Below are 14,684 nucleotides of genomic sequence, written 5' to 3' on the forward strand. Positions count from 1 at the left end.
GTGCCTTTTGACTACCCTCCTCCAATTCTCCCTCCCCCAGCCCTTCCACTTTTGGTAACCACAAATCTGATCTCTTTTTCTATGAGTTTGTTTGTTTGTTTGTGGTCATTGACCTACAACACTATGTTAGTCTGTGGTATACACATAGTGATTCGATATTTCTATACATTTCAAAATGATCACCATGATAAGTCTAGTTACTGTCTATCACCATACAAAGATATTACATAATCATTGACTGTATTCCCCACACTGTGCATTTCATACCCATGACTTATTTATTTTGTAACTGAAAGATTGTACCTTTTAATTTTCCTCACCTATTTCTCTCCTCTCCCCAACCCCCTCTCCTCTTTCAGCTACCTGTTTGTTCTCTGTATCTATGACTCTGTTTCTGTTTAGTTATGTTTGTTCATTTGCTTTGTTTTTTAGATTCCACATGTAGGTGAAATCATACAGTATTTGTCTTTCTCTGTCTGACTTATTTCCCTTAGCCTAAACCTTCTAGGTCCATCCATGTTTTTGAAAATGGCAAGATTTCATTCTTTTTTGTGGCTAAGTAATATTCCATTGTATATAGGTACCACATCTTCTTTATCTATTCATTTATTGATGGGCACTTAGGTTGTGTCCATATCTTGGCTATTGTAAATAATGCTGCAGTGAACTTAAGGGTACATGTATCTTTTCTAATCGGTGTTTTTGTTTTCTTTGGATAAATACCCAGGAGTGAAATTGCTGGATTGTATGTTAGTTGTATTTTTAATTTTTTGTGGAATCTCCACACTGTTTTCCATAGTGGCTACACCAATTTACATTCCCACCAACAGTGTATGAAGGTTCAATGGGAGATAATCTTGATGGTATAAACTACATTCTGAGCATTTAACCTAATTGTGTGGTTTTAGGCATATCACACTGCATTGGCCTTTTCTACTAACATGCTGATACACGGATGAATTACTAGGAGAGAAGAGGTACAAAATAGAAAAGGAGATATTTAGATATCTTAGGATTTCCATCATGTAGCCATCTCTGGGAAATTATGAATTCAGACCCTCTGTACAGAGCAGGATTTTAAAAAATAGCAAACACTCTTGAGTTACTTGAAGAACAGAAAAAGAGCAGCAACAAAAACTACAGTACTGGAGTACATGCTGATGATACCATAATTAAGGTCTCAGTGACTTTCAAAATGATTCTTATTTATTTCAAAGTGAGAGAACCATTGAATGCTTTTAATTGCTTGATATTTCCAAAATTATAGTAAACGTTAGTCTGTTTCCTCTCTGGAACTTAAGCACCTACTATAAATTACATTAGAAAATGCACATAATGGTTGTTTTAATACATGTAGTGTTCCAAATTGAACCAAAAGATATTTCTTGTGTCTCACATTGTCAAGGCATTGCACCAAATGCTGTGGGGACACTAGAGGTTCAAGATACAGTCCCTGCGTTCAGGAAGCATAAAATCTAAAACTTGGATGAGTCTTAAACATGGGAAAAGTTAAATGACAATAAACGACTGAAGTGACAATTCAATACAGAATGGATGACATTTCATCCTTGTTGTATATGAACATAGAAGTCCCCCCTGTGACATAGCAGGCTTAGGCTTTCCTAGGCCTAGAAAAAAAATTTCATGTCCCTCTGCATCTCTGCTACTCAAGGGTAGACGATGGATATATATAATATTTTAAATGTATATATTTTTAAATTTATACTTTAAAAATATTTGTTTATTTATAATTTATATTGTTTTGGAATGCACAGGGTACCTTGCAACTCAAACCGACATTTTATTGACTTAATGACAGATCTTAAGTCATTAAGACAGTTTTCACCTCCACATTCTCTGGTACTAAAATGAAATCAGAAAAGGAGTTAATAAGGAGGGAATTGGGAATAGTCCAATCACCATTGCTCCAAATCTAAAATAAAAAGGGTGGTACTAAACTGTTTCTTCTGTCACGGTCACCTTGTAGGAAATCAGTGACCACCCTTAACAACAAAACCAAACTTAAACTGGCACTGGAGAGAAAATTAAGGTGACCTCCACACCCCAGTTAAGGAGTCAGAGAGACAGAGGACGCTGCAACATCCAGAGTCATCCAAGTTCAGCCAGTCTTACCCCCACCAGTCTCGGTCTGCAGACACAGATGCATGGAGAGTACCAGCAAGTGGAACACTTGCATACATACCCACGGAACGTGAACTGTTCGTGTTCAGGGATATGCATGATGATTCCTGTACAAATCTGCGCCTTGATAAACGTTCCAGAGAGTAGGTGGGGATGTAAGTAAGAGCGTTCAGGGTTTGGAAATACAGCCTTGATTAAGCGAACAGGTAGGAGCAAGTGAACATCAAAAAGGGATCACGCGGCTCACTGGAGGCTGGTGAGAGATCCCTTGATGGAGTCACTAGACTGGGCCCGTCTGTTCTTCAGTACTGCCCTTCTCTAGTACCAGTACCTCCAGCAGTGCTAAGGTGTAGACCCAGAACATTACGAGTCCCTCTTCCAGACACTGACAGCGTCCGTGTCACCTATTGTAGGTGAGCGTGCCTTTACCCAGGACTTAGCATCGGTACTTAATAAATAATAATAAGGCGATCATCCAGCCTGTAGAAAGGGCCGTGTGCTGTCTGTTGGAAAGAACAGATCAAGAGACACCACGAGCTAGATAGCCTCAGATTTCTCTGCCGACCCTTCCTGCCTACAGATGATCTTACTACAGTTAATGTACAAATTCTCGTATGGAATCAGTGATCACAAACTGAAAACAGAAATCGGAGATGTCAGGCCCCTGGAAACTCAAGGAGAGGAGTACTTCACTAGTCACCGTGCCAGGGGAAACACTGAAGTGGAGCGGCCGTACCTCCCGCCTTTGATGGGCAGAGTACAGAGCTGGAAGTGACAACGACTTTCAGTTGAAAACATTAGACTTTTTGATTGACAATGAGAAGTCTACATACCCAGTTATACTTTCGGGGAAAGAAAAAGGTGTTAGGTACAGCCTCCCACATACCAAGAAACTAATCTCTCCCTGAATCAGAAACACATAGTAGACATGTGATATCAAACCTGTTCCTCGAAATAGATACTCAAATGTATTCACTTTGGCAGCGTGGCTTTCCCTTGGCATGCTTTAAAGTTATTGAAACCTAATCTTCAGCAAGGGAAAGAGGATGCCGTTTGACAGCAAAGTGTGAGAAAGAAATCAAAATGTCTGCATGTCCAGAGTGGGGTTGTACATGAGCAGTTTCTACAGCAAGTGTCAGTGTAGATTTATGTGGCTGGGACAAGTCCTTTATAACATATCTTGCTCTTTTCATTGCCCTTCTGTTCAGTTCACCAGTGATTTTTAAAATCTCATTTATCTTCAGAACACACAGATATCTGCCCTTCGGAATGATCCGAAACCTCTCCCACAACAGCCCCCCGCTCCAGCCACCCAGGACCAGACTTCTTCCCAGAACACCAGACTGCAGCCAACTCCACCCATTCCGGCACCAGCACCCAAGCCTGCCGCCCCCCCGCGTCCCCTGGACCGGGAGAGTCCTGGGGTAGAAAACAAACTGATTCCTTCTGTAGGCAGCCCTGCCAGCTCCACTCCACTGCCGCCAGACGGTACCGGGCCAAACTCGACGCCCAACAACCGAGCAGTGACTCCCGTTTCCCAGGGGAGCAGTAGCTCTTCAGCAGATCCCAAAGCCCCCCCGCCTCCACCGGTGTCCAGTGGAGAGCCCCCCGCACTGGGAGAGAACCCCGACGGACTGTCTCAGGAGCAGCTGGAGCACCGGGAGCGCTCCTTACAAACGCTCAGAGATATCCAGCGTATGCTCTTCCCTGATGAGAAAGAATTCCCAGGAGGACAGAGTGGGGGACCCCAGCAGAGTACTGGGGTGTTAGATGGACCTCAGAAAAAACCAGAAGGGCCAATACAGGCCATGATGGCTCAATCCCAAAGCCTAGGTAAGGGACCTGGGCCCCGGACAGACGTGGGGGCTCCCTTTGGCCCTCAGGGACACAGAGATGTGCCCTTTTCTCCGGATGAAATGGTTCCACCTTCCATGAACTCCCAGTCTGGGCCCATTGGACCCGACCACCTGGATCACATGACCCCTGAGCAGATAGCGTGGCTGAAACTGCAGCAAGAGTTCTATGAGGAGAAGAGGAGAAAGCAGGAGCAAGTGGTCGTGCAGCAGTGCTCCCTCCAGGACATGATGGTCCATCAGCACGGGCCGCGGGGCGTGGTCCGAGGGCCTCCCCCTCCGTACCAGATGACCCCCAGCGAGGCCTGGGGGCCTGGGGGTGCAGAGCCCTTTGCCGACGGGATCAACATGCCCCATTCTCTGCCCCCGAGGGCCATGGCTCCCCACCCCAACATGCCAGGGAGCCAGATGCGCCTCCCTGGATTTGCAGGAATGATGAACTCTGAAATGGAGGGGCCTAATGTCCCCAACCCGGCATCTAGACCAGGTCTTTCTGGAGTCAGCTGGCCAGACGATGTGCCAAAAATCCCAGACGGTCGAAACTTCCCGCCTGGCCAGGGCGTCTTCAGTGGTCCTGGCCGAGGGGAACGTTTCCCAAACCCCCAAGGATTGTCTGAAGAGATGTTTCAACAGCAGCTGGCAGAGAAACAGCTGGGTCTGCCCCCGGGGATGAGCATGGAAGGCATCAGGCCCGGCATGGAGATGAACAGGATGATCCCTGGCTCCCAGCGACACATGGAGCCGGGGAGTAATCCCATCTTCCCTCGAATACCAGTGGAGGGCCCGCTGAGCCCTTCTAGGGGTGACTTTCCAAAAGGAATGCCCCCACAGATGGGCCCCGGTCGGGAACTCGAGTTTGGGATGGTTCCTAGTGGGATGAAGGGAGATGTCAGTCTAAATGTCAACATGGGATCCAACTCTCAGATGATACCTCAGAAGATGAGAGAGGCTGGGGCGGGGCCCGAGGAGATGATGAAACTCCGCGCCGGCGGTGCAGACATGCTGCCTGCTCAGCAGAAGATGGTGCCCCTGCCCTTCGGCGAGCACCCTCAGCAAGAGTATGGCATGGGCCCCAGGCCGTTCCTCCCCATGTCTCAGGGTCCAGGCGGCAACAGTGGCTTGCGGAATCTCAGAGAACCAATTGGGCCCGACCAAAGGACTAACAGCCGGCTCAGTCATATGCCACCACTACCTCTCAACCCTTCTAGTAACCCCACTAGCCTCAACACGGCTCCTCCCGTTCAGCGCGGCCTGGGGCGGAAGCCCGTGGATCTCTCTGTGGCAGGCAGCCAGGTGCATTCCCCAGGCATTAACCCTCTGAAGTCTCCCACGATGCGCCAAGTCCAGTCGCCAATGCTGGGCTCGCCCTCGGGGAACCTCAAGTCCCCTCAGACTCCATCGCAGCTGGCAGGCATGCTGGCGGGCCCAGCTGCTGCTGCTTCCATTAAGTCCCCCCCTGTCTTGGGGTCTGCTGCTGCTTCGCCTGTTCACCTCAAGTCTCCATCACTTCCCGCCCCGTCACCTGGATGGACCTCCTCTCCAAAACCTCCCCTTCAGAGTCCCGGGATCCCTCCAAACCATAAAGCACCCCTCACCATGGCCTCCCCAGCCATGCTGGGAAGTGTAGAGTCAGGTCAGTATGCTTTCATCCTCACAGTTGCATCTTAAAGCCAGAGATTGCGAAAGCCTGATTTACGTACTTTAAGAAAACTGGTGTCTTAACCTGATTATGCAACCAAAGGAGGTGGCTTTTGCCAAGATGGACGTATTTGTGGCAGAGTGCATAATCGGGACTTCCATGGGGTTCTGCTCTTAGTGCAGACTATGTTTCTCAGATAGGACTGGGAGAAAGATGGGAAATGTGCGTCATTTCACTGAATGATTTACATTTGCACAGTGAACTCACGGTGGTGGAATAGAATGTCTCAACAGTGGGTAAATGTGGCCTTAAATACTAGACCCACCCACTTCAGAGGGCTGCCGTCATCATGTCAAGAGAGTCTGAGTATCATCCCAAGCAAAGAGGGGAGGCTGCTGAGAGACTTGAGTGGTTCTCGTAAATACGTGTTGACCATAGAAACTGTTACCGAAACATTCTCCCTGGTGAACTGCTGTTCTCACAGATCAGCTACAATTTATTAGTATTTTCTTCCTAGGAGAAGCTCTCACTGATGATGGTGGTTTTGTGAACGGGACCAGAGGTGGTCAGTGGAAGATGAGCACTGAGGTATAAATACTAGGTCTGTGCTGTCTCCACTTGAGAAAGAATCAGAATAAGATAGGAGATTTATCCTACCAAGCTAAAGTGTGTCTCTCCGTTGGGGAGCAGTTCACAAAAGCAGTACAGTGGAGTTGCCCCCTCAGACCTTTTCAGTTCAGACATCTTGGTGGCAGAAAATCAATCAAGAGCATGTGTAGGGTGATTCTGTTAGTACCTGGGGTGGGATTGCTAATCTGGCTTCCTAGCATACTAATGCCTGAGTCGAATTCTAAATTGTGATTGGCAAGGGAAAGAGATCCATAAGAGTTGCCTGTAACCCATGGTTTTCCCAAGTTTGAACTAATATTTCTTACGCATTCTTGGTGTGTTTGTCTTCCCATCTGCTGAGCTGTCACCTCCATCTCACACTGCAGTTTCCCTCTGCACACACACGGAGCTTGACTAGAGACCGATGATTCATGTCCTGGGTCTCATAACACTGTCCTGTTCATCTGTCTCATTCCTGGCCCTGCTAGTTCATAATGATATGCCCAGTAGCTTTCAAGAGAAATCTAATTCCCTGCCCTTTTTTGTTTTGTCTTGCTTTCTTCTCCTAGGTGGCCCCCCACCTCCTACAGCCAGCCAGTCTGCCTCTGTGAGTATCCCGGGAAGTCTTCCCTCTAGTACACCTTACACCATGCCTCCAGAGCCGACCCTTTCCCAGAACCCACTGTCTATTATGATGTCTCGAATGTCCAAGTTTGCAATGCCCAGTTCTACCCCGTTATACCACGATGCCATCAAGACCGTGGCCAGCTCAGATGACGACTCCCCTCCAGCTCGTTCTCCCAACTTGCCATCAATGAATAATATGCCAGGTAAGAAATCAGGAAGATAGGATATGGAGCTAGCTCTGGACAAAAGAAAAACTTCCTGAAGTCTTTTCCTGATGGCTGGACGTTCACCGAGTTGAAAAAGTATACCATCTGAGTTAGTTTCAGTAAAACTAAAGTGTCTTGCCTAGAGGAAGAGAATGATCACAATATTTTTTATTAGCTTAATTCAGTATTTGTTGATAAGAAAGCAGGTTTCTTTGTAGTTCTTGTCATTTTCTTATGGAAGTTTTGATGCTTCTGTGTACCTAGATGCTTTTTTTTTTTTTTTTGGTGGAGGTTGGGGACGTCCTCCTGGCACAAAACTGAGAGCGGTATCTTTTTAACATGCTGATCGGAATGTCTTTAGTCTTCAGATATTTTCCTGGAAGGGCAGCCTCAAACCATAAGCAGCCACAGGATTTCAGACAATGGAAAGCCCCTATTTCCTAGAGAATCACTTTCTTTAGGACTAGAGAGAGAATAAAATTCCTCCCTTCCCTACTCATTCTGTTCTCCTTCACTCCTACACCTCCCGTCTCCCCAAATCTCACTAGTAGGACATGATCTGGTATGGTGAAGGTGGTCAGTAAAGAGACCATGACTTTTGAGCCATGGGTTTCTGGTTCCAGTTTCGTTCTGATTGTTAGGGATGCTCTTTATCATCAGGCAGGTGAGGGCATGCTCTGTGGGTGGCACAAGCACCATCCTTACCATTCTCAGTGGTTAACTCCATGGAGAGACCAAATATTTAAATGTCCCAGAGACCAGAGCAGAACCTGTGCGTTTTCCTTTTCCATTAAAAATTAGCTTTTCTTTACCATTTCATACAACGTAGAGTTCAAAATGCTCTCTCTGTAAGGTAATATAAAATAGTGATGCCAAGTATCAATTGAAAAAGGCCTGTTTGGTTTCCTTGTCCTTACTGCTGATTCTTAGACTCATAGGACTAATTAGTCCTCTTTCTCCAAAAAGGACCATACTGAGTCATCCAGGCAAATTGTTTTCTTCTATATTAAATGTCTCCAATGAAGAAGACTGTACTCATTTGCATATTCACTTGTAACTTTTCACACAGGAGACTTCTTCCTAGCTGTCTTCTATATACCTTTGTGTCCTACAGTTTAAGACTCAATAATATATTGTCTTGTAGAGCTGTTGGTTTGTGTGCCCCAAAATGTATTATAATCTTACTGAGGGCAGAGATTGTGCATTGTATGTTTCCCCAGCACAGTACCGTGCGCACTTGATGCACAATAGTTTTTTTGTTAATTTGATTTATGATAGTTTTCCTGAGTTGCTTTTGGTTAAGTTGATTCCTTTGATATCTTTATTTTTCTAGGAATGGGCATTAATACACAGAATCCTCGAATTTCAGGTCCAAACCCCGTGGTTCCAATGCCAACCCTCAGCCCAATGGGAATGACCCAGCCACTTTCTCACTCCAATCAGATGCCCTCTCCGAATGCCATGGGACCCACCATACCTCCTCATGGGGTCCCGATGGGGCCTGGCTTGATGTCACACAATCCTATCATGGGGCATGGGTCCCAGGAGCCTCCGATGGTACCTCAAGGACGGATGGGTTTCCCCCAGGGCTTCCCTCCAGTTCAATCTCCTCCACAGCAGGTTCCATTTCCTCACAATGGCCCCAGTGGGGGGCAGGGCAACTTCCCAGGAGGGATGGGTTTCCCAGGAGAAGGGCCCCTTGGCCGCCCCAGCAACCTGCCCCAAAGTTCAGCAGATGCAGCACTTTGCAAGCCTGGAGGCCCAGGGGGTCCTGACTCCTTCGCTGTCCTGGGGAACAGCATGCCTTCAGTGTTTACAGACCCAGATCTACAGGAGGTCATCCGACCTGGAGCCACCGGAATACCTGAGTTTGATCTGTCTCGCATTATTCCATCTGAGAAGCCTAGCCAGACACTGCAATATTTCCCTCGAGGGGAAGTCCCAGGCCGTAAACAGCCCCAGGGTCCTGGACCTGGGTTTTCGCACATGCAGGGGATGATGGGCGAACAAGCCCCCAGAATGGGACTAGCATTACCTGGCATGGGAGGTCCAGGGCCAGTGGGAACTCCGGACATCCCTCTTGGTACAGCTCCATCCATGCCAGGCCACAACCCAATGAGACCACCAGCCTTTCTCCAGCAAGGCATGATGGGACCTCACCATCGGATGATGTCACCAGCACAATCTACAATGCCCGGCCAGCCCACCCTGATGAGCAATCCAGCTGCTGCCGTGGGCATGATTCCTGGCAAGGATCGAGGGCCTGCCGGGCTCTACACCCACCCTGGGCCTGTGGGCTCTCCAGGCATGATGATGTCCATGCAGGGCATGATGGGACCCCAACAGAACATCATGATCCCCCCACAGATGAGGCCCCGGGGCATGGCCGCTGACGTGGGCATGGGTGGATTTAGCCAAGGACCTGGCAACCCAGGAAACATGATGTTTTAAGCTGCTAAGATTGGATGTGCCGATCCTTGTCAAGATGAGATTCCAGGTCCTGAGAGCTGCTTTGAGGGAGTTCCAGGAGTACTGTTGGTCATGCAATAGGAGAACAGAGACCCAAGGGCTGCTTTGGGGGAGGGGGGAACTCGAGAATGTATGGATTTATCTGAAAACAAATTATTCATTTAATCAACAGGTGTGTTTTTTTTAAGATTTATTTTTTAAAAATTATTTTTGTGGACTTGGGTATCCCATGATGGCACCTACTTTTGGGAATCTGTAGCCGTGCTTTGAGAATTGCCATGGGTCATGTGTTGCACCATTCTCTGTATGTTTACGTCCTTTGGACTGGCTTCTCCCAGGATTCTTTTCTGGTTTTGTTTTTGCTTTGGGCTTTATTTTTTTTGTGTGTACTGTACTATATTGTAAAAGGGATTTTAGCAGAGACTTTAGTCTTTGGGACAAGAGAACAGGAATGCTGGGCTGTTTACTTTAGGTGGAGAATCCATCTTCAGACCTTTGGACTATTTTCTTTCAACTCCAGTGTATAGAAAAACCAAACTACGACCTCAGAGCAGAGTATTAATGAAAAGCACAAAAAGAGGAACTAAGTTCAGCGAGGGGTGGGGGGAGGGGGGAGATTTTTCTTTTTAAAAATAATGATGCTTAGGACATTTGTTTTTCAGTTCAAGTGCTCTTCAGCACTGTCTGTCTCTCCCAATCTGAAGACCCACCTTCACATTTTTCTCTTGTTTTCCCTCCTCTCTCCTTCCCTATCTTCTTGGTTAAGTGAGTTTCCTCCTGTTGTGTCCCCCACTGGTGACCCCCTGCTTCCCTCCTCTCTTTTTCCCTTTGGCAGCTGCAATACACGGTGTTATTTGGGGGAAATAAATCTAACGAAGCCTCGCCTTCCATGCCGAGCGTTGTCCCGGCTCTGGGAGGGAAAGGTCTGTCTTTGGGATGCTCGATGGTCTTCTTTGCCCTTCGTCTTTTCTTCCCCAGCCTACCCTTCCCTGCCCGCCTTGTTTTCTGTTCTCTTTTTACTAGGAATTCCCAAGTGAATTTTATTAATGTGGGAGTGGAACAGATGCTAAAAGCTATCCAAGATTTTGTTTTTGTTTTTAATTTTGTGTTTCCTTCCCTTTCCTCCCCGTCCCATGCGTCAAACGTTCTGTGTAACCTCCATTAAATTTGGTACAAAACCACTCACCAGAGCTGTGGTGTCAGAAAAATAAAATATATTGTTTCTTACAAAATTGAATTGCCTTTTTTGTCCATTTGGATTCCTGTTTGTTCGGTATTGGGCATATTAGTTGCCATGTGACCCAGAAGCATAGTAGCTTTGTATCGGAGTTGATCTGGGTGAAGGTTAGGGGAAGTACATAAAAGCGCCTTTGCAGATGAAGCGTATTGCTTGCTGTTGAGGCGTAACTACTCGTGTAGACTGATCCTGTGCTGCTTCTGTCCCAATCAGGAAATCCTAGCTACAGGCAGAGGAGCAGCCCTGGTCCCCATGCCCCACCTCTAGAGGAAATTCATGGTCTTTACTGGGAATTTTTGTGAGAGCCAATGTAATGGTGTGAGGTAATTAAGAGACCAAAGGTATATTTTTAGTCATTTGAAAAGCCATGAAATGTCCCTGGAACTTGTCAAGGTGAAGTATTCTTACTGCACCCGCAATCGTGGGTCTCTGTCGTCCGTTCTGCTTCCCCACCTCGCTGCCTGCCCGCATCCCCCCTGCAGGCCCTGCTCAGTCTACACAGCTCACTTCCACGCACACACCTTCGGCACGCCAGCATGTGTCCCGCAAGGTACGCCTCTAAGGGACCAGCTGTTTGTGTTTCTGTGCAGTTAGGTTTGTTCTGATGTGTGTATTTGAGTTGTAGGCGTCTTTAGCTAAGCAAGTGGGCGTCCGTGTGCGTGTCTGTTCTCAGGTGAGAGAATCTAAGCGAGGAGCAGCAGGTGCAGCGTCGTCTGCAGACAGGCTTGTACAGATTGGGCTCTGCCGGTGTTCCACAGTCTGAGTTTTACCTATGAATGTTTCTCTCTCTCCCCGAGAGTGTTTTGAGAGTCACTTTCTCTTCCACCTTCAGCAGCCCTATCTTCTCAGTAACACAAGAGCCCCAGACCACAAAAGTGAGATTTAATTTGAGCACCTCCTCTACCAGTCACCTCCACTCTACTTGCGTTCCCTTGCAAATTCTTGAGGGGCCCTAGGAAGTAGGTTGTAATCATCTCATTTGCAGTTGAGAAATCTGGGCTCACTGGTTTAAGAATTCTGACACAATCAGATCTTTACAGAGGGTCCTGGGCGGTGAAAATTTTACCTTGTGGAGAAATTAGGAGAGTACAACGAGCATTTTGTTTCATGAATTTAGCCCTGTTCCTAGGTTCTCTGGCTTTGAAGTAACAGAAGAGGACAGGGAAACAGCTAGGCATGGGGAGCGTGAGATGAGAGCCCTGAAAGGAAGGCTGGGACCTGGCGTTTGTCCACTGGTCTGGCTTCGTGGGCAGCCCCACTTCCTGCTGCATCTCATAGCGCTGTGGTCACTAATGCTGTGTGGTCCCTTTGCGTCTGTCCCAAGGAGGGAGCCAAAGGCAGGCAGGAGTCTTGTGGACCCTTGCTGGGAGAGGCTGGGGATGTGGCACTCTGCGCGCTGCCCCCTGCTGGAGAACTTGCAGCAGTGCAGACCAACGTACCCGTTTCAAAGAAGCTGGGTTTTGAAAAGACCCCTTCATAAATCTTCATTCATTTACATTTTCAGCATATACATTTCATCATGATGACATCTGGTAAACTAAGTTCATTTGGGGTTTAAATGTAACAATTTCTAATTTGCCACTCTTGCTATGAAATAAAATCACATTTGAGAGATTGGATGCTTTTGCATGGAGAACTAATGATGCAAGATTTTTTTAAAAATCAGCGAAGGGGTGATAAAGATGTTTCATGTTAACATAATCCCGTGAAAGCCAAGGCAGTCTCTCCCACTCCTGCCCCTGCCAAAATTTTGGGATTAAATGAAGGAGATACAATAATGATGTGTAACTTCATTTCTGGGCCAAGTGGTGAGGTGTGGATCATAGCATTATTTCTTAAGGACTAATGAAGCCTATGTGGTATTTTCCCTAAAACAATGTGAAATAAAATTACTTACTTTTTTAAAGGATCTGCACTTATAAATGAAAACAAGCAAACATAACTGGAGGGACCTTATGAAGGGTTGGGGCAAGAGAAAATAAGTTTTAAAACAATTTTACATATTTTAAAGCTGTGATCCAAAAAATTGATCCAAAATTTCTCCCAGCCTCCCTGCTCTCCTGTACTTCTTGATATTGTGATCGTGATGCAACTTCTGTCATCAGGGCAGCTTCCTGGCCATGTGACCTGTGCAGCTGCACAAGGCCCGGCTTGGTTTAATGCTCTGCTGTCACATGTGGAAATTCTTAATAATCTTTGAACAGGGGCTCCACATGTCCGTTTTGCACTGGGTCCCACAGATGAAGTAGCCAGTCCTGGCTGTTATGAAAAATTCCAGCAGCTCCACAGCAGAGCTGGGATCCTGGTCTCTGTCTTTATTCTTGCTTTCTCCTTCCCAGTGGCCAGGAGTACCCTAGACAGGGTGGGTACTGTGTTCTGTATAAACTGTCTACACTTTAGCCACTTCCTTTTCCTTTTCTGACTACTTTTAAAGTGCTGAGAGGAGAGGAAAGCTGTATTTCACCCAAAGACTCATTTATTCAGCAACCAGCAACCATTTAGAGAGTGCCTAGTGTGTGTCAAGAACTGTGCTAAGGCTGGGACCGGGAAATGCGTGTGTGAATTGACCATTCCGTGTACTAATGATCGTTGCCATAGTGAAGGTGCGGACAGAGTGCCACGGGCCAGAGAAGAAGGTACGGTGAAGACTCCACGAAAGGTGGTTTTGAGTTTACTCTTGAAGGAGGGAGTACTTCCTGGTGGAGGGTGGTGGTAGGCTTTTAAACAGGAAGTGGGGGCAGCAAAGGCCTGCTTGTTGCAGCCTGCTGGGCTCTTCAAAGGGGGTGGAGAGAAGAAATTAGCCCAGAAAGAGAACAGGCCACGGGAGAACCTGGGGTGGCCCACTGAGGAGTTTGAACTTCCAAGGTTTAAGCACGGGAATCTGGTGATGAGATTGGCTCTGCGGAAAGATTACTGCCCTGGGGTGTGGAGGATAGGCTGGGGGAGGGGTGAGAGAGCCACAGGAAGATCATGTGCAAAAACTTGCTTATTCTACGAAATCTTTAAACTCACAGACTCATCTCTTTTGCTTTAAAAAACATCAAATTGCATCATATTTCTTCTGCTGCTTAAGTAAGTTGAGCCTACTGTCACTTTCTTTTCTCTAACCCAGACCAGTCATGTTTTTCAAAATCACAAACACTTATGTTTAAGAAAAGTCAAGGAATCTTAATTTGGTGGTAAAATTTTAATGACACATTTAAAGCAAACAGTTTATAGAGCCCAGAAGCCAGTTTGTGGCCCAATATTTTATATTGGAGAGAGTTAAATCATAAACTAGATTAAAAAGAAGGTATGCTATGAGGATTGTGTAAATAAAAAAGCCTCTCTCTCTCTCTCTCTCTCTCTCTCTCTCTCACGGCTTCTTATCTGGGTTACTGTAACAGACCCGATCTGTTTTCTGACTATAGGTAACCACACTTCAACTGTTAACTTTCTGGCTCAGTGCTTAGTTGTGCTTGGCAACCAATACTGCCAGAGGAAGAAGGTGAGTATATGATCACAGAAAGAAGATAAAGAGAAGCTTCAGATATGAGTTCCTCACATGTATTTAAAGCATGGAAAAATTCAGTTATTTCACCAAACATACAAGAACTCAGGCTTCCCTTGCAAAATCCCCCCTCAGAGCCTGAAGCAATTATGAGGGACCCCGGGGTTCCAAAGAACAGGTTAAAAAAAAAATGACAAAACCCAGCCTTAGGAAAGTGAAGGTCTTCCCCATGGCGGGGAGAGGGGGACAGGACTGGACTGGTTTGATGTGTGACTCCAGGAAGTTTGGTTCTTCATACTGTACAACCTGCCCACAGCTCTGTGCTAGACTCCCTCTCTCTTTCTCCTGTGGCTGGAGCTAGGGTCAAAGGCAAAACGGACTTAGAAATCTCAGTGGTATTCACTGTCCAGCT

At 46.7% G+C, this 14,684-nt stretch overlaps 1 protein-coding gene across 4 annotated transcripts in view; it reads left to right on the forward strand.

Annotated features, from left to right (window-relative positions):
• BCL9 (BCL9 transcription coactivator) overlaps positions 1-10,753 on the forward strand; it is an 84,039-nt gene extending 73,286 nt beyond the window's left edge. For all 4 annotated transcript variants that reach the window (XM_036873750.1, XM_036873758.1, XM_036873742.1 and 1 more), the window contains 3 exons: positions 3,387-5,628; positions 6,813-7,073; positions 8,410-10,753. In XM_036873750.1, coding sequence (XP_036729645.1) covers positions 3,387-5,628; positions 6,813-7,073; positions 8,410-9,527 — 3,621 coding nt within the window. In that variant the 3' untranslated portion in view covers positions 9,528-10,753. The remainder of the gene's footprint in view (positions 1-3,386; positions 5,629-6,812; positions 7,074-8,409) is intronic.
• The last annotated feature ends 3,931 nt before the right edge of the window (positions 10,754-14,684 follow it).

This window comes from Balaenoptera musculus, chromosome 1 (genome assembly GCF_009873245.2).
Source record: "Balaenoptera musculus isolate JJ_BM4_2016_0621 chromosome 1, mBalMus1.pri.v3, whole genome shotgun sequence".
NCBI lineage: Eukaryota > Metazoa > Chordata > Mammalia > Artiodactyla > Balaenopteridae > Balaenoptera > Balaenoptera musculus.